The sequence below is a fragment of the Hippopotamus amphibius genome, chromosome 9 (assembly GCF_030028045.1).
Source record: "Hippopotamus amphibius kiboko isolate mHipAmp2 chromosome 9, mHipAmp2.hap2, whole genome shotgun sequence".
NCBI classification, from domain to species: Eukaryota; Metazoa; Chordata; class Mammalia; order Artiodactyla; family Hippopotamidae; genus Hippopotamus; species Hippopotamus amphibius.
In genome coordinates this window covers 120,926,815-120,946,042 of record NC_080194.1, presented here as the reverse complement: position 1 = coordinate 120,946,042, position 19,228 = coordinate 120,926,815, and the positions used below count along the sequence as shown (strand labels likewise).

At 50.7% G+C, this 19,228-nt stretch overlaps 4 protein-coding genes across 19 annotated transcripts in view; 2 read left to right on the top strand and 2 right to left on the bottom strand.

Moving 5' to 3' along the window:
• The window catches only part of LUC7L (LUC7 like), a 122,590-nt gene that overhangs the window by 48,134 nt on the left and 55,228 nt on the right, over positions 1–19,228 (top strand). For 14 of the 16 annotated variants that reach the window (XR_009055375.1, XR_009055378.1, XR_009055376.1 and 11 more), the window contains one exon: positions 4,093–4,261. Coding sequence is in view for 11 of the 16 variants with exons in the window: in XM_057747987.1 (XP_057603970.1) it covers positions 4,093–4,261 (169 nt within the window). In the remaining 5 variants the exon portion in view is untranslated. Of the gene's footprint in view, positions 1–4,092; positions 4,262–17,151; positions 17,283–19,228 lie in introns of those variants that run through there. The other 2 variants (XM_057747998.1, XM_057747997.1) reach the window with 2 other exon arrangements.
• Positions 1,587–2,381, bottom strand: LOC130860140 (hemoglobin subunit alpha). Its single transcript, XM_057748008.1, has 3 exons — positions 2,247–2,381; positions 1,936–2,140; positions 1,587–1,811 (listed from the first exon to the last, which is right to left on the bottom strand). Exons 1-3 carry the CDS (start codon positions 2,339–2,341, stop codon positions 1,683–1,685), a joined length of 429 nt encoding a protein of 142 aa, XP_057603991.1. The 5' UTR covers positions 2,342–2,381; the 3' UTR covers positions 1,587–1,682.
• Positions 4,277–14,172, top strand: LOC130860142 (ATP synthase subunit g, mitochondrial-like). The gene is made up of 2 exons (XM_057748011.1): positions 4,277–4,572; positions 11,033–14,172. Exon 2 carries the CDS (start codon positions 13,641–13,643, stop codon positions 14,034–14,036), a length of 396 nt encoding a protein of 131 aa, XP_057603994.1. The 5' UTR covers positions 4,277–4,572; positions 11,033–13,640; the 3' UTR covers positions 14,037–14,172.
• LOC130860143 (hemoglobin subunit zeta-like) lies at positions 5,552–6,690 on the bottom strand. Its single transcript, XM_057748012.1, has 3 exons — positions 6,596–6,690; positions 5,792–5,996; positions 5,552–5,680 (listed from the first exon to the last, which is right to left on the bottom strand). The coding sequence occupies exons 1-3, from the start codon at positions 6,688–6,690 to the stop codon at positions 5,552–5,554; spliced, it is 429 nt and encodes a 142-aa protein (XP_057603995.1).

The following is a 19,228-nucleotide window of genomic DNA, read 5'->3' as shown; positions in this document are numbered from 1 at the left end:
TTGGCCAGAAGACAGGTAAAGGAGACACAGTTCAGTGAGAAGAGCAGGTTGAAGAAAAAATGCCTAAGGTAGAATGACATTTTTGACCAAAAAAAAAAAAAAGTACAGTTGTAGATGTAGCTGTGTCCCCTCAGCGCAGGATAGGAGCCAGTGGGCTCGGTCCCAGACTGAGAAGTTTGGCTTCTTCTGTGAGGACTGGGGGGACAAGACAGAGGGACTCTCTCCTTCCTTTGAATAACAGAAAAAGGGTGTGTGTGTGTGTGTGTGTGTGTGTGTGTGAAAAACATGGGTGGATTTTAATTTAATTCTTCAGTGTTTTTCTACATTTAAGTGAAAGTGAATTGGGCTGTGGGGCAGAGGAAGAGTGCATGGTGATGAGGGGGAAGCACCTCCCCAGCTGTTCAGAGAGGTCTTTGTCCAGAAAGAAGGTGGTGAACAGGGGCCCCCCCCCCCCAAGCTTTTTTCCAGTGCTGGGTGTTGCCCAGAAGATGGGGGCTGGGCTGGAGGTCCTGATAGGGTCCCTAAGGGTGACAGGGTGGGTGGGGTGTGCCAGGTTCCAGTGTGGAGTCCAGGGCCCTGGCGCATGGGACGGGGTGGGGGTGGGGGGGCTTTCTGAAGTTTGCTCACAGAACCAAGGCAGAACTGCCTGGAGACCCCAGGAGCCTAGGGCTGGAGGATGGGGGATGGGGTGGGTGATGAGCTGGGGTCACAGGGCTGAGCGCACAGTGAGCTATTCAGGTGCCTCTCGGACTGCAGGGCCGAGGGAGTGAGGAACTCTGCTCAAGGCTGCAGCCAGCTAGAGGCCCCTCTTCTTCCTCTGACTTCCCCCCTCCCTCTACCACCTGTGTAGAGAGTTACTGTGACCCAGGAAGGGTTCCTGGGGCTGTTCCAACCCATCTTCCCTCGTGTAGGAAGGAAGTGGAAATTCAGGGAGGTTGTCCAGCTCCTACATTTGCCCCAGGAAGAACCTATTTTTGTGGTTTGTTTTGCTTTGTTTTTTTTTTTTAAATAAATTTATTTATTTTATTGGCCATGTTGGGTCTTTTTTTGCTGTGCACGGGCTTTCTTTAGTTGCGGTAAGTGGGGGCTACTCATTGCGCAGGCTCCTCATTGCCGTGGCTTCTCTTGTTGTGGAGCATGGGCTCTGGGCATGTGGGCTTCAGTAGTTGCAGCACATAGGCTCAATAGTTGTGGCTCACGGGCTCTAAAGCACAGACTCAATAGTTGTGGCGCACAGACTTAGTTGCTCCATGGCATGTGGGATCTTCCTGGAGCAGGGATCGAACCTGTGTTCCCTGTATTGGCAGGCGGATTCTTAACTACTGCGCCACCTAGGAAGCCCTGCTTTGTTTTGTTTTGATCTAACTGTATATTTAAGAGGGATCAGAGAAATTTCAAAACAGGGTGGCCATTTTAGGACTCCCCACTTTGGGGAGAGCCCTGGGAAGTCGGAGCTTGGTTCAGCAGATCCTGGGAAGCCTCAGTCTTAGTTCCCATCCCTCCTCCGCCCTCCCATTCTTCACTGCTGGGAACCACCCCCACCCCTGGCACGGTTCGCAAACACAGAGAACTGAGGCTACAGAGGCTGCAGCCCACTCAGACTTTATTCAAAGATCAGGAAGTGAGGGTGTGCAGAGCACAAGAGGGTCCCAGGCCAGGGTAGGGATCGCTGAGGCTCCAGTTTAACGGTATTTGGAGGTCAGCACGGTGCTCACATTGGCCAAGAACTTGTCCAGCGAGGCATGGGCCGCAGGGGTGAAATCACTGGGGTGGTGGGCAGCCAGGGTCACCAGCAGGCAGTGGCTCAGGAGCTGCGGAGAGAGGGGGTGTCAGGGGGTGCAGGGTGGGGGGTGCCACCATGCTCCACTTCTGGAACCACACTGCATTCTCTGCCCTGCTAGCCCAGATCTCTCCTGGCCTGGCCCGCGAGCTCACCTTGAAGTTGACCGGGTCCACACGCAGCTTGTGGGCGTGCAGGTCGCTCAGATCGGACAGGGCACCGGGCAGGTCATCCAGGTGGCCCACAGCTTTGGTCAGCGCATCAGCCACCTTCTTGCCGTGGGCCTTGACCTGGCTGGAGCCGTGTGATAGGTCGAAGTGGGGGAAGTAGGTCTTGGTGGTGGGGAAGCTCAGGAACATCCTGAGTGGAGAGGAGGCAGGAGAGCCGGGCTTAAGCCGGGAGGCCCAGGACAAGGACGCGACGGGGCATCCAGCCCCAGTCCCAGCCGGGCGGATGGGGTGCTCACCTCTCCAGGGCCTCTGCGCCATACTCCGGCGCGTGGTTGCCAACCTTACCCCAGGCGGCCTTGACGTTGCTCTTGTCGTTGGCAGACAGCACCATGGTGGGTTCTTTCTGAGTCTGGGTCAGGACCAGAAGCGTGCGGGGCTGGGAGTGTGCGAGCCTTTATGCCTGGGGCGTGAGGGGCACGCCCGACTGCGCCGTGCTCATTGGCTGGCGCGGGGCAAGGAAATGCCGGCCTGGAAAGCTAGATCTGGAGAGAGTGCGGGAGTGGGGCAGTCCCAGGCAGCCCCAACCCAGTCCTGCCTAGAGTTGCCTAGATCCAGCTGTCTTCGGTACTCTCTATTCCCGCTCCTGTGGTTCTGGGAGCTCACACACGTTTCCGAGCCACCCAAACCCACTGGCACCCGAGTTTTTCCCCGGGTTGCGGTGGCCTCGAGGTGTCTATTTGCCAGCCTCGGAGAGGACCACAAGATTTTCCGAAGTGAAACAAGTTGCTTTCGCACTAAACTTTTCCCCAGGACCAAGAGCTGTAAATTGCTCATGTAAATAATGAGGGTGCAGGAGATAAGCAGGAAGTCCTTTAAGCATCCTACTCCCAATGGTGGGCGGACCCTCCAGGCAGTGGGGGTTGACAGGTATTGTCATGGACCTCGAGGGCATTCTACCCAGCCAGGGTCAGGGCTTAGTGTCCCGCACCCCGCTTCGGACTTGGTCTCCAACCTGCCAGGCCCTGCACAGACGCGAGATTGTTAGCTGGGGAATCGTTCTCATTCAGAGTTTGGGGAGCTCCCAGGTTCAGTCTCCTGCATTCGCAAAGGCTCTAGATCCAGCGCTAAGATCCCTGCAGCAGTGCTGCAGAGGGGAGAGAGATTTACAGGGTGTGTGTGTGTGTGTGTGTGTGTGTGTGTGTGTGTGTGTGTGTAAGGTGGGGTGCCATGCCCGGGGACTGCAGAGACTGAGGGGGCGGCTGGCATTGGGGTGGGATTGGGTGGCTGTGGGACTGCCAGACACCCACCTGCATTAGGATCTTGTAAATTATTTCAACAACCCAGAGAGGTCGGGAATTTTTCGGTCTGATGCATTAGGCTCAGCTCCCTTAGAGACATGCCTGGTATCACACAGCATGTTGACAGTGACCTAGATTGTGGCTGTAGAGGGCTTCCTTCCTACCCCCATTCCCTGACCCAGGAGATTCAGAGGAGGGGACTAACTCGGACCAGGGCAAGGCACCTAAAGATTGAGCGCTGGAGGTAGGGGAGAAAAATGGGAAAGGAACAGAGATGAGGGTCTGAGGAGCCCTGAGCCACGAGGTCTGTTTGACTTCAGGCCAGAAACTTGGCCCCTAGGCCTCGGTGCCCGCATCTGTCCGTTAAAGAGGTGAAGACTGAAGCTTGCAGTTCCCGGAGCGAGAGGTAGGGACGCAGATAAATGAGTGTGTAAATGAGGACGTGTTTTGCGAACGGTATGGCACCGCGCCAGTGCCGGATGCGAGGTGAAGCCTAAGACCCTACCCCCATCCGAGCACGCGCTCGCCCCCCACTCCTTTCCCCTGCCCCAGGCGGGCAACTGTTCTGTTCAAACCTGGGAGTGTACACATCCTGCCCGGACCCCCAGATTGTCAGCCCGGGAACCGTCCTCATTCTGGGTTTGTTGATTGCCCAAGGTGCCGCGCCTGGGTCCCTGGTTCCATTGTCAGCAAAGGTTCGGGGTCCCCGCCTACAGTTCCGCGAGGCTCCCCTCAGCACCCTGTGTTTCTCTGTCCGGTAACTGTGACGTCAGTCCGCCTGCTCCCCAAAGACCACACATGCGCAGGGTCCAGCCTTTTGAGGCTTGTTTATTGATTTACGCAGACCTGGATCCGGGGCGCGGAATTCAGCGGTACTTCTCCGTCAGCACTACCGCCAGGCCCGTCAGGAACTTATCCCACGCCGCCTGCATCTCCACCGTGAACTCGCCCTGCAGGTGGGAGGCCAGCACCACCTGGAAACACTGGATCAGCAGCTGCAGGAGAAGAGGCAGGTGAGAAGGGCTCTATCCGCGCCAATTCCTCCCCGAAGACCTCCCCACTTCGGCTGCGCGCGCGAACCCTGCTGCGTCCCGGGGTGGCTCACTGGGAAGTTGGTGGGGTCCACGCGCAGCACACGTGCGTGCAGGTCTGCAAGCGGGCTCAGCGCCGCGCGCAGGTTGTCCATGTGCCGGACGGCCACGCCCACCGCCTCGAGCATGCGTTGTCCGTGGTTCAGCAGCTGCACCTCGTCAGGGCGGTCGCCCAGGTGCTTGAAGTAGGCCTTGGTGCTGGGGTACACGGTGAAGAGCCTGCAGGAGCAGGGGTGAGTGGGGAGGGCGGTATCCCCAGCGTCTGCGCCGCCCAGACCCCGCGAAACCCCGATCAGGCCCGCCCCCCTCCCTATTCGGGTCCAACCCTCCAGTCTCCGCCTAGCTGCGATTCTGTAGACCCCGCCCCAACCCACCTGAGCAGCAGCTCCGCCCCGAAGGGCGCCTCATGCCCGGCGATCAGGTCCCAGACCTGTGCTATGTGGGCGCGCTCTTGGGCGCTGAGCATGGCGCTGGCGTGGCGTGCTCTGGGGGCCGCGGCCGCCGCCCCGGCCTCCTTATAGCGGCGCCCCCCGGGGAGCCCCGCCTGCCCTTATCTTCAGGAGAGCGACGGGAACCTAGGGACCCTGGTCGCCAACCCAGGTCCCCGTCACCGCGGAGGAACTGAATCATGCCGTGTGTGGGTGCTTTGGCTGCAGACTTTAGGGGGATCTGCAATTATTCCTCTGCAGGCAAAGTTACTGCTCCATCAGACGGAGCCGATGGAAGGGTTGGGAGAAAGCACGGGGGGCCAGGAGGTATCAAGGGTCCTCGCAGTGCGTGAGCTGTGACAACAAGCTTTGAGGAAAGGCCCGTGAGTTCCGACACGTACCCAATACGCTGAGTGAAGCGACAGAATGGGTGATTTGGGAGGTGGGAGTGAGGCCCAAATTCAGGTCTGACCCGGGAAAACGGCGTGGGCGGTCCTGGGCTGCTCTGCTCCCTCCGGTCGCGACTTTGGGGTCCTCAGGACCAAGGACCTCCCCCAAAGCACCCATGGAGTGACTTCCAGGCCCGGGGTGACACCAGGGTCGGCCGCGTTCCTGCGAAGCCCCCATTCCCTCCCTTCATTCTCCCCCACTTTCCCCAATACTGAGAACGCAAGACCGGGCTCCCTCCATCCTCATCCATTTATTGGGGGCCCCGGGTGGAATCGTAGGATGGTGCAGGGGAAGGGGAGGGCCCGAAGCCTGCGCTGGGGGTCGCGAAGCATCCTCAGCGATACTTCTCGGTCAGGACGCTGGACACGATGCACAGGAACTTGTCCCAGGCGGCGTGCGCGTCGGCCGTGAAGTCGGCGGGGAAGTGCGAGGCCACCGTGACCAGCAGGCAGTGGGACAGGAACTGGGGTAGGAGGGCAGCTCAGGGCGGGTGCGGCGTGTGTGGCCGCGACCCCGCCCCGCCCCGGAGCCGCGCCCACCTCAGGCCCCACCCCGGGCCCCGCCCCGCGCTCACCTTGAAGTTGACAGGGTCCACGCGCAGCACGTAGGCGTGCAGCTCGCTCAGCTTGGACAGGGCGCCCGCCACGTTGTCGATGCTCTTGACCGCATCTCCCACGGCGGCCAGCACTTTGGAGCCGTGCGCGCGCAGCTGCGCGGAGCCCGGGTGCAGGTCGAAGTGCGGGAAGTAGGTCTTGGCCTGGGGGTAGCTGGAGAAGAGCCTGCGGGCGGGCCGAGCCGGGCCGGGACACGTCACGTTTGCACGCGGGGGTAAAATGTAAATACTAGGGCAAAAAATGCACCTTGACCCCAATATGAACATTTTAAAGACAGGATGGGTTTTGCTGACTTTAACTGTTGTCCCGGCTCCAGTATGGCCCGGCCCACCTCACCCTCACCACCCCGTCCTCCAGTCATTCATTCCTTCCTTCACTCACTCCTTCAATCAACAATGATTGTGGAGACCTGGGTGCTGGGCGCGGAGGGAGAGACACGGTCGACCGTCGTCACCCTCCCCGTCCCCCTGCTCTTCCTGCCCTCTGACCCCCGTGCTCCTGCCTCAATGCCGCTCAGGCTCACTGACCCCTCCTCCCTGACCCTCCTCACTGACCCCTCCTCCCTGTCCGTTCCTCACTGACCCCTCCTACTCACCCCTCCTCACTGACCCTTCTTACTGACCCTCCTCTCTGTCCCCTCCTCACTGACCCCTCCTCCCTGTCCCTTCCTCACTGATCCCTCCTACTCACTCCTCCTCACTGACCCTCCTCACTGACCCAGATTGTCCCCTCTCAGGCTCCATCCTAGCCCACCGGGCGCTCACCTCTCCAGGGTCTCGGCGCCAATGAGGTCTGCCTGTGTGGAGATCTTGGCCCACATGGACACAATGATGGTCCTCTCAGCCCTGGTCAGAGACATGGCGGCGGCTGAGTGGTAGCTGGGCACGCTGAGAACTGGCGTCCGTGGTGCTCAGACCCCAGGGTCCCCTTATATATGTGGAGCCAGGGTGGGGTCCAGGCTGTGGTCGTCATTGGGAGAGAGGAGGGGGCTGTGGGGATGAGTCACTTATCAGATCCAGTGCCGCTGGGCAGTCAGGGCCCAGTTGGCCTGGTGAGGTGAGGGGCTATCACTCCGGCCGCCCCTCCAGAGCCACAGTCAGAGCCCAGGTCGCAGGGAGATAGGGGCCCTGGCCTAGCCAAGGGTCTGTGTGTCCGCCTAGCCCAGGGACCAGCCTCCATAACGATTGTCCCTGTCATGCCTGTCTTTGCGATGGAAGGATGACCTTGAGGGTGTCAGGTCCCCACAGAAGCACTCTCTGTTCTTTAAGCTGCTGCAGTGCCACCTGATATGTAAACTGAGGCCAGGTGTGACAGGGTGCAAGTGACATTCTTGGCTTCTGACCCTCTCCCACCTCTGCTGTGTAGCCCCCTCCTCACCCAGATGAGGTTCCCTCTGAGTTTCTTCCCACCCACCAGCTGAGGCCCCCAGCTGCCTGGTAGGGGATTCTGCAGGCTGGCACCTGGGGGAGGAGGCTAGCCTCTTCGTGCAAACCCTGGGGCACAGGAGCCCACAGTTCTTCCTGCCACGTTTTCCCATCCCAGCTGGTGCAGACCCCCTCCTGCTTTATCTATTTATATGTCTTTGCCCTCTTGGTTTATTCGCTTCTCCTCCAGGGCAACCATTCTCATGTGCTTGATGGGTTCCTCTTAGTTAGTGTGTGTTCTTGCAAAGAGTACATTTTTAAGTATGTATTTAAAAAAATATTTATTCATTTATTTATTTGGTTGTACCAGGTCTTAGTTGTGACAGGTGGCTCCTTAGTTGTGGCTCGTGGGCTCCTTAATTGTGGCATGCAAACTCTTAGTTGCGGCATGCATGTTGAATCTAGTTCCCTGACCAGGGATCGAACTCGGGCCCCCTGAATTGGGAGCGCAGAGTCTCAGCCACTAGACCACCAGGGAAATCCCATGGGTGTGTGTATCTTTTTGAATTACAGTTTTGCCTAGATATATGCCCAGGAATGGGATTGCTGGATCATATGCTAATTCTATTTTTAGTTTTCTGAGGAACCTCCATACTGTTTTCCATCGTGGCTGTACCAACTTGCATTCCCACCAACAGTATAGGAGGGTTCCCTTTTTTCCACACCCTCTCCAACATTTGTTATTTGTAGACTTTTTAATGATGGCCATTCTGACTGGTGTGAGATGGTAGCTAATTGTAGTTTTGATTTGCATTTCTCTAATAATGAGTGATGTTGAGCATCTTCTCATGTGCCTATTGGCCATCTGTATGTCTTCTTTGGAGAAACGTCTATTTAGTTCTTCTGCCCATTTTTCAATTGCATTGTTTGCTTTTTTGTTGTTGAGTTGTATGAGCTGTTTGTATATTTTGGGATTAAGCCCTTGTTAGGCATATCATTTGCAAATATTTTCTCCCAGTCTGTTGGTGGTCTTTTTGTTTTGCTTATGGTTTCCTTTGCTCTGCAAGTCTTGTAAGTTTAATCAGGTCCCATTTGTTTATTTTTGTTTTCATTTCTGTTGCCTTGGGAGATTGATCTAAGAAAACATTGGTACGATTTATGTCAGAAAATGTTTTGCCTGTGCTCTCTTCTAGGAGTTTTATAGTGTCACCACATGATAATTTTAAAATTTTTATTATTTATTGCTTATTTATTTATTTATTTATTTATTTATTGGCCACTCCACTCGACTTGCAGGATCTTAGTTCCCCAACCAGGGATCAGACCTGTGCCCTGAGAGTGAAAGCATGGAGTCCTAACCACTGGACTGCCAGGGAATTCCCAGTATTTTTTTTTTACATTGATTGATTGATTGATTGGCTGCATTGTATCTTTGTTACTGCATGCAGGCTTTCTCTAGTAGTGGCAGGTGGTGGCTACTCTTTCTTGTAGAATGTGTGCAGGCTTCTCATTACAGTGGCTTCTTTTGTTACCCAGCATGACTTCAGTAGCTGTGGTGCAGAGTTTTAGTTCTCCGTGGCATGTGGGGTCATCCCAGACTAGGGGTTGAACCCATATCCCCTGCATTGGCAGGCTGATTCTTAACCACTGCGCCACCTAGGAAGTCCCTGTAATTTGTCTTTTATACACCACCCCCCCACACACACACACAATCTACACACACACACTCACACACACTATCCTCACACACTCAGGGTTTTCTTTCTACATTTTCTTTAAAGCCTGTTTTGTGCATGTATTTCAATTAGCATTTCTAAAATTTACAAATTAAATGCATTAATTGTAATAGCAATCCTGACAAAAGCACAGCTTAAAAACCAAAATTTCCCTTCCCACCACCTCACCTGCAGAGGTGACCCTTCCTTTAACCGTTTGCTGGGGATAAACTACCAGCGTGAGTAATAACCCAGCCCCACAGAGAGCGTGCATGCGCAAAGGTTCCTCTCCTCCTGCTCCACGGGGCACCCGTCAGCATCGCGTCCTCAGAGGCTTCCTAACAGCTACCGTTTCTGTTCCTGCCAACAAAACATGCATCTTCTAGACCTTTAGAGGAAGAACACAGGCTCTTTGGAGGAGAATAAAATCACTGATAGTGCCTCATTCACCATTAACCCTGTGTGTTTTCTTTGTTTAGTTGAGTTACCCTGAAATGTAGCTCGTGTATTGATTCTTTACACTTCACCATTAGTCCCTCGGTCCAGCAAGTGTGTGCCCAGCACAGCTGGCCCTGAGGGTGAACTTGAACCAGCCGCCTTGGAAGCTCTGTCTGAAACCTAGACTTCAATTCCAAGCTTAGCCACCTGAGTCTCCCAGTGAGCACCCTTCACAGCCTGGCACAGTGGTGGTCACTGTGAAGAGGTCAAGTTCAAGTTCAGCATAAACAATTCCAATGTTCAGGTCTGGTTGACAGTCGGGCTCCAGGCTGGGGAGGGGCATGGGCTGCAGGAGACTGCTAGCCCCTAACCTTGGGAATTCCCCTCAGCTGGGGGTCTCTAGCTAGAATGGAGGGTGCCAGGTGTGTGGAGGGGTGGAGTGGACTTGGGTGGGTGTGGGGGGTTAATGGGGGAGACGGAGCAAGTGGAGATCCAGCACCAGTAAGTCAGCCTGTATCGGAACCTGGTTGTGGGACCCCAGCCCTGAGCTCCCTTTACAACCTTCAGCCCTCAGAGGCTCAGGCGGGGGCAGGGGGCTGCAGGCATGAGTGGGGCTGGGCTGAACTCAGGGAGGGCCTGAGGGCAGAAGATAAGGACCCTCCTTCTGGGCTGGGGCCTGCGCTGAGCTGGCTCCCCTCCCTCACAGCCACTCTTTGCCCAAACCATTTTCCTCCCTTTCTTCTCCTGGTTAGTCTTTTTTTTTTTTTTTTTTTTTTTTAATAAGTGTTATGCCATAACATCTTTTTTTTTAATTTATTTAATTAATTAATTTATTTTTGGCACATTGGGTCTTCATTCCTGCACGCGGGCTTTCTCTAGTTGTGGCAAGTGGAGGCTACTCTTCATTGTGGTACGTGGGCTGCTTATTGCTGTGGCTTCTCTTGTTGCAGAGAATGGGCTCTAGGCACATGGGCTTCAGTAGTTGTGGCTCACAGGCTCTAGAGCGCAGGCTCAGTAGTTGTTGCACACAGGCTCAGCTGCTCCCCGGCATGTGGGATCTTCCCGGATCAAGGCTTGAACCTATGTCCCCTGCATTGGCAGGTGGACTCCCAACCACTGCTCCACCAGGGAAGTCCTCTTGGTTAGTCTTGTGTCCTGACCCCACAAACTTGTGCCAACAAGGGAGTTGCTTTTAACGGGGGTATCCTGGCTCTGTCTGCATCCTGTCCCGTTCTTCGTCTGCCCTCAGTCCACCTGGCTGCACCAGCCTCCATCTGTGCCCTGTAGACTTCTGCTGACAGTGCAGCCCTGGCCCAGGCTCATATCCAGGGAGTATTTCATGCCTCTGCTCCCCACTCCTGCCCTTCCCCTGCCCCTCCCCAGGGATGGCAGCTTCATCCTTCCTTCCCATGGCTTAGGCCAGCAACCCCAGTCCTCCCAGACCCTCCACTCTCACCCCTGAACCCTGCTATGGCTTCCAACCCTCAGTGAGGGCAGGCTTCCTGCCCCCAAGCTCTGTCCCCACCCTCTGTCCCCCTCCATCCCCCTGGGCTGCCCCCACCAAAGGTCCTCCCTTAGATGTCATTGTGTTACTAGGCTCACACCGACCACCCCATTTAAAGTTGCAACCCCCCACCCGAGCCTGTCCAATCTCCCACCTGGTATACTTTTCTTTTTTCCGCAGAAAAAAAAGTTTGTGTTTATTACCTACTAGAATGTAAGCTCAGGAAAGCAGGGAATTGTTGTTTCAGTTTTGTTTACTGGTCTATTCCAACTCTCCCAAGCGGTCAGGAGCCTGGAGCTGGCTCCCCTGAAGTACCTATTGAGTGAACCAGTGGTCTTTGTGCCTCAACCCCGTGGGTGTACTGAGTGCCTTCTCCCTGAGCTGGTGGCCCTACCTGCTGGCTCCCATCTTCACGGAGCTGACAGCACGCTTGGAGCTGCAGAGCCACTGGCACAAACAGGTACTGGTTCTTGGAACATGAAGTGTTCCTGGGGTTACCTGGGGCCGTGGGGAAACTGAGGCCTAGAAGGAGGGGAGGTGACTGTGGTCATAAAGTCTACTGGAGGCGGGGCCAAGGCCTCAGGGGAGAGACTCCTCAGACCCAGGCCTCTCCCTGGGCCTGTCCTCCACACTGAGGCCTAAGACTCAATTCCTAGCAGGCAGCTCCAGGACAGCCAGGCCTATGGGACCACACCCCACAGCCACACGCTTGGGCAGCAGTCCCTCTGCTCAGAGTCCTCCCTGGAGAAAGAGGCGTCTCCGTTGAGATAGAGTCTCTACAGCTCCAACTAGACCCTAAGACAGGTGAGCAGCAGGGCAGGCTTGTGACGCCCCAGAAGCTCCATTCATTCTTCGTGGATGACGTATGACCACCTATCTGGTGCCAGGCTGCCTCTAACAGCTGCAGACCCAACACGGGGCAAACAGAAACACCTGCTCTCTGCTGAGGATGGTGTGCAGAACAGGACGAGGACAGCAGGTAAACACACCACGAGAAAGAGAAGACCTCCCCTGACACCTGAGCTGTCTCTGCAACGCCTGTGACCCTGTGGATACAGCCACTGGCGACTTTGATGCTCCAGTCAAAAAAGAATGCTGTCCAAACACCGAGGAAACAGGGACTGCTTACACCACGGGAACGGCCAGACGTCCCTAAGCCTGGATGATGAGAGTGAGTTCTGCTTCTTTGCCAGTCACAGCACCTGTCATCTTCTGGATGAGAATTATTAAGATGCTTGATCGTAGGGTGGCTCCCACCTCCTGGTCCAATCCAGAGCAAAGCCTGCTTCTTTGAGCCCAGGCTCAGCCCTCTGACTCAGACACCGGGGTTCCCCATGGCGGGTGGTCTCCTCTGTGGCCATGAGTTAACAGACTTGACTCTGTTTGGCTTCGGCATGTTCCAGGCTGAACTCTGTTGGCTTCGGGCATGTTCCAGGTGGTCTCTGGCTGGACCGCATTGATGTCAGAAAGGAGACAGCAGGGAAGCGTTGTAAGTGGAGAAGAGAGGGGTCACACTTTAGATAAGGTGATTGGGGGAGATGTCACTGAGATGGTGAATTTGAGCAAGTATTTGAAGGAGTTGGAAGAATAAACCATGAGATGTTTGGGGAAGAGTGTGAGTGGTGGCGAGTACAAGGGCCCTGAGATGGACCAGGCCTCCATTGCCAAGAGACAAAAAGGAGGCCAGTGGCAGGGGCAGAGTGAGTGAGGAGGGCAGGAGCAGCGCTGAGGTCAGATCTTGTACATAAAGGACAGTATAGGGGGACTTCCCTGGTGGCACAGTGGTTGAGGATCTGCCTTCCAATGCAGGGAACGCGGGTTCGATCCCTGGTCAGGGAATTAAAATCCCACATGCTGCAGGGCAACTAAGCCTGTGCGCCACAACTACTGAGCCTGTGCTCTAGGGCCTGCATGCCACAACTAGAGAGAAGCCCACCTGTTGCAACGAAGAACCAGCGCACTGCAACAAAAGATCCCACATGCCGCAACTAAGACCTGACTCAGCCAAATAAATAAGTAAATAAAATATTAAAAAAAAATAAACAGTATAATGAGCCCCTGTGGTCCCTCCGCCTGGACCCAAGAATCACTAACATTTGCCATGTTTGTGTTGTCAGTATATATGGGGATATATCTGAACCTGCTCTAGTTTTCTTCTGAACAGTATGGACGTGTGCAGTGGCATCACGGATCTGTGTAAACTTCGGCATGAGTCTCCTAGAATGAGATCTTCCTACATAAATAACCACAAGCCTGTTATCAATCTAAGTGAACTAGCAACTTTCCTTTGCACCAGAGTTCCCTGTTCATCCTCCAGATTTGTTCAGTTTGTTCAAATTGGGATCTGACTTGGGTTCATACAGCGTTTACTTGTCTCTTTATTCTCTTATTCCAGAAGCTCTCCACTCATACCCACCTTTTCCCCACATCAATGACTTTTTGAACAGTCCAGGCCCGCTGACTTATAGAATATTCCACAGTTTGGATTGCTCTGATGGTTTCCTTGAAGTATTATGTAGCTGGTTCCTTTATCCACGTGTTTCCTGTACACTAGACGTCAGATCAAAAGGCTTGATTAGATCAGGTTAAAACCTATTGGCAGTGAAAGGGCAACCCACAGAATGGGTGAAAATATTTGCAAACCATGCATCTGATAAAGAACTGTAAACAGAATGCGGAAAGAACTTACAGCTCAACAACAAAAAGATAAAGAACCCAATGAAAAAATGGACAAAGGACTTGAATAGACTTTATCCAAAAAAATGATATATAAATAGCACATGAGAAGATGCTCAGCTTCATGACGCACTTGGGAAATGCACATCAAAACTGCAATGAACAGTCGGGGCGACAGACTTTCCGTCCTAGAACCATGGCCCAGTTTGTCTGTAACCTCACGGAGAAGACCCCAGTGCTGGTCAACGCTGCTCTGACTTACTTGAAACCTCGACTGGCCACATTTTGGCACTGTGCCAAGGCTGAGCTGGTTCCTCCAACCCCTGCTGAGATCTCTACAGCTATTTGGAGCTTGAAAAAAATTACCAGTAGTGCTCAGACCGGTAGCTTCAAACAGCTCACAGTTAAGGAAGCTCTTCTAATTGGTTTGCTGGCCACTGAGGTATGGATGTGGTTTTATGTTGGCGAGATCATAGGCAAGCATGGCATCATTGGCTATGATGTTTGAAGACTAATCTTTAACATGTCATTATATTTACTTTATCATGTGGGTGTCCTTGGACCATGTGTGAGCAGATGGCTATTTGAATAAAATAAGACAATGTGTCAGAATCAGTATTTTCTCTGTCAAACACTAGATGGAAGGTCACAATTTCTCTTGATATTAAGTTGGATTGTCTTTTGCTTTAATACATTAATACAGCTCTAAATGCATGTCTTTGCTTAACCTGTAATTGGAAAAGATAATATATGAATATACCAACCTGGTACATGTATATATGAAGATAACATTTTATTTTGAAGGCTTGAAATAAATGATATTTAAGCTTTATTTCTAGAGAAGTTGGGGGAAAGGCTTTGAGGAAACGAGAACTTGCTCCAGTAGGAGAAATAATAATACCATGTGCCAAACATGATGTAGTTAAATCACGTAGTATAAAGAATACAATTTGGACTTTTTTTCTTTGCCAAAATCAGAGAAAGACCCCTTTGACAACATCTGTGTCTGTAAATGTAGGGGTACTTTTTGTCAACTTGAATACAGCCTCCCCGAAGGAGAATAGCAAGGTGATATTCTGTGTATCTTTGTAATGTCTTTAACACTGCGACAGAGTGAATGAGAGCAGTGACCTATATTTTTCATCTAATTTTGATATGTGTTATATTATTAATCTGTCCAGGTTTTTGTTTTTGTTTGTTTTTTTAAGGACCTATCTTTGCAAAAATAAAATATCCCAGAGATATTTAACAAGGTTAAAAAAAAAACCAAACAAACCACAATGAAGTGCCACTTCACACCCAGTAGGAAAACCATAATGATAATATAAAAAAGCAAAATAACAAGGGTTGGTGAGGATGTAGAGAAACTGGAGTCCTCAAACACTGCTGCTGGGAATGTAAAATAGTGCAGCCACTGTGGAAAACAGTTTGGTGGTTCCTCAATAAGTTAAACATTGATACCCTAAGAGCCAGCGATCCCACTCCTAATTATATACCCAACCTAAATGAAAACCTACATCCACATAAAAACTTGTACAAGAATTTTCATAGCAATCCCCAGACCCCCAGGGCCACACACCCAGCCCCACCCACCAGTTGGCCAGCAGCCTCCACATGAGGCAGGGCCTGGCAGCCAACCCGATCCAGGGCCAGCCCCGCCTACCAGCACACCCGCAGTAGTTGGCCCCACCAAAACAGAAGGGCTCATGCAGCCCACATAGGAGGCACCCCTAGAGCATACAGCTCTGGTGACCAGAGGGGAGTGTGCAGATGGGTCCCATAGGACATCTGTTACATAAGGCCACTTCTTCAAGATAGGGAAACATACCAACCTACTTAATACCTAGTAGAAATAAAAACAGAGGACTTCCCTGGTGGCTCAGTGGTTAAGAATCCGCCTGCCAACACAGGGGACACGGGTTTGAGCCCTGGTCCAGGAAGATCCCACATGCTGCGGAGAAACTAAGCCCATGCTCCACAATTACTGAGCCTGCACTCTAGAGCCGCAAGCCACAACTACTGAGCCTGTGTGCCCAAGAGCCCATAGCAATGAGAAGCCTGTGCAGAGCAAGGAAGAGTAGCCCCACTCACCGCAACTAGAGAAAGCCCTCACACAGCAACAAAGACACAACACAGCCAATAAGTAAATAAATAAATAAAATCATGAAACATTAAAAAAAAAGGAACAAAAGAAAACTAAAACAAAAACAACAATTAACAAAATGGCAATATGTATGTACCTATCAATAATTACTTTAGGGAAACATACCAACCTACTTAATACCTAGTAGAAATAAAAACAGAGGACTTCCCTGGTGGCGCAGTGGTTAAGAATCCACCTGCCAATGCAGGGGACATGGGTTCGATCCCTGGTCCAAGAAGATCCCACATGCCATAGAGCAACTAAGCCTGTGTGCCACAACTATTGAGCCTGTGCTCTAGAGCCCGAGAGCCACAACTACAGAGCCCATGTGCTGCAGCTACTGAAGGCTGCCTGCCTAGAGCCTGTGCTCCACAACAAGAGCAGCCACCAACTGCAATGAGAAGCCCATGCACCGCAACAAAGAGTAGCCCCTACTCTCCTTAACTACAGAAAGCCCATGCACAGAAACAAAGACCCAATGCACCCAATAAATTTTTAAAAATAAATAAATATTTAAAAAATTACTTTAAATGTAAATGGACTAAATGCTCCAATCAAAAGACATAGAGTGGCTGAATGGATACAAAAACAAGACCCATATATATGTTGCCTACAAGAAACTCACTTCAGATCTAGTGACACATACAAACTGAAAGTGAGGGAATGGAAAAAGTATTATTCCATGCAAAAGGAAACAAAGAAAAAGCTGGGGTAGCAATGCTTATATCAGACAAAATAGACTTTAAAACAAACACTGTAACAAGAGACAAAGAAGGACATTACACAATGATAAAGGGATCAATCCAACAAGAAGATATAATGATTGTAAATATATGTGCACCCAACATCGGAGCACCTAAATACATAAAACAAATGTCAACAAACATCAAGGGAGAAATTGACAGTAACACAATATTATTAGGGAATTTTAGCACCCCACGTACATAATGGGCAGATCAATTACATCAGTCATCCTAAGAGAAAAATCAATAAGGAAACAGTTAGCCTAAAACAATAAAAATATCTTTTGAAAAAAGAAAGGAATGTTCATAACAGCATGATTCACATAGCCAAAAGGCAGAACAACCCAAATGTCCAACAGTGGATGAAAGGATGAACAAAATTTGGTACCTCTATACAATGGAATATTATTCATCCATAAAAAGTGAGGTCTGGGACATGCTACAACAGAGATCAATCTTGAAAACTGTGCACCAAGTGAAAGAAATCAGACACAGAAGTCTGCATACTGTACGATTCCATTTACATGCAATATGCAGAAGAGGCAAATCCATAGAGACAGAAAGCAGAGTGGTTCCCAGTGAGGGGCACAGAGTTTCTGTTCCAGGTGATGAAAAAGTTCTGGAACTAGGTGGGTAATTGATGTACAACATTGTGAATGTACTAAATGCCACTCAGGTGTTCACTTAAAGTGATCAACTTTATGTCCTGTGTGTTTTATCACAGGAAGAGAACTGATTATCTATCACCACAGGTGATGCAGAAGACACATGATACTGGGGCCATGCGATGCAGGACTGCCCACCATCAGTGATGCCAAGTGTGATCACTTGATTATGGAGGGGATCAACAGATATTCCCATATTAAAGGTATCTTTCCTCGTTTGCAATTAGCTAATAATTTGGAATAATCATTCTGGCACCGTGGAAGTATGCTATTCCCAACAAACTTCATCCTATGCTTTTAGCAACCACTGCTTGAATCCATTATTTCCTTGGAGAGCATAAAACTGTGGTTTTCTGGGAATTCCCTGGTGGTCCAGTGGTTAGGACTCAGCGCTTTTGCTACCAAGGGCCTGGGTTCGATCCCTGGTCAGGGAACTAATATCCAACAAGCTATGCGGTGCAGCCAAAAAACCAAACCAAACCAACCAAACAAAAAAATACACAGTTTTCTGATTTTAGATTCCCTTTAGGGGGCTTCCTAGGTGGCGCAGTGGTTAAGAGTCCGCCTGCCAATGCAGAGGTCACGGGTTCGATCCTAGCTCTAGGAAGATTCCACATGCCGCGGAGCAACTAAGCCCGTGTGCCAAAAAATAAAAAAATAAAAATAAAAATAGATTCCCTTTAGGTTAGTTAGCTGGCATTCTGTAAAGAGGGTTTCCTTATCAGTTGAGCATGAATGACAGTTGCTCTAAAAGGTAGGATTTAATTATTTTCCTTTAATTAGAAGTTTTTACAGTAAACTGGTGATGGTAGCAAATTCTTACTCCACTAGTGGCAAATAAGTTTCTTTTTCAGTAACACTATGGAATCATGAATTTTAATTTATTCGGTGTTTCCAGCAATTAAAGTTGTTATTTTTTGATGTTCAAGGTATCTCAGATGTGGACAGTGGGAGGCCCTCATGCTGGCGCTTGTGGCCTTCTGTCTTAACCCCATTATTTTGTCAATACTTCCTTGCTTTCTGGAACGATAACATATTCCAAGCTTACCTTTACTTTCTCGGTCCTGGTGGCCGCAGAACCAGCTGTTTCTCCAAGGAAGTCTGGAATTCCTTTAAGTGAGGGATCGTATTTAGAAACCTTGATCCAGGTACGAGTGAGTTGGTCGCTGTTGGGTGTCATTTTTCCCAGGAGCTTAGTTGTGGACAGAACTATGGGTGTATATTTCTAAAATATGAGGGACTTCCCTGGTGGCACAGTGGTTAAGACTCCACACGCCCAATGCAGGGGGCCCAGGTTCGATCCCTGGTCAGGGAACTAGATCCCATTTGAATGCTGCAACTAAGGAGGCTGCTGCCACAACCAAGACCTGGTGCAATTAAATAGATAAATAAGTATTTTTAAAAAATTAGTTTCCTATGACATTTCCAATTCAAATTGATATTATTGTTTAAAAAAAATTTTTTAAATCATAAAAATAAAGAATTTCATTATTTTTATATTTGCATCTCTTTTCCCTTACACTGAGAATATTCATTCCTAGCAACATAATATTTTTACTTATTTGCTTTTATCCTACAAAATAGATAGCATAGTTTCAAAATCATATCGGCTACTGGTGCCAACTGGCACCATGAATTGGCTGGATTGGGATACTGATAATGTATGAGGGAATTGAGCAAATAAATTAATATTTTGAGCACAATGAGAGCCAAGTTTCTCACTATTACAGAGGGAAGAAGACAAGATGAAACCATATGGTATTGGGCTATAACTAGAGGTATTAGTGTGAAGTCCTGGTTTCTAATGTACCTAGATAGATGTAGAATAAATATAGCTATGTCAACAAACCAAACCTGGGTCCACTTGCCCATGCACAGAAAAGCCAATCTACTGACCCCTGATTGTGATGAAGGAAAGCGCAGCATTTACTGCAGGGCCCAGCAAGGAAATGGGTGGTTCAAAAGACTCTAACTCCCCGAAGGCTTTCAGGGAACGGTTTTTAAAGGCAGGTTGAGGGAGAGGGTTGTGGGGTGCGTGAACAGCTCATGGACATTCTTCTGATTGGTTGGTGGTGAGGTACTTGGGAGTCAACATCACCAACCATCTGATTCCAACCAATTTGGGGTCCATGTACTTGTGAGCAGCATG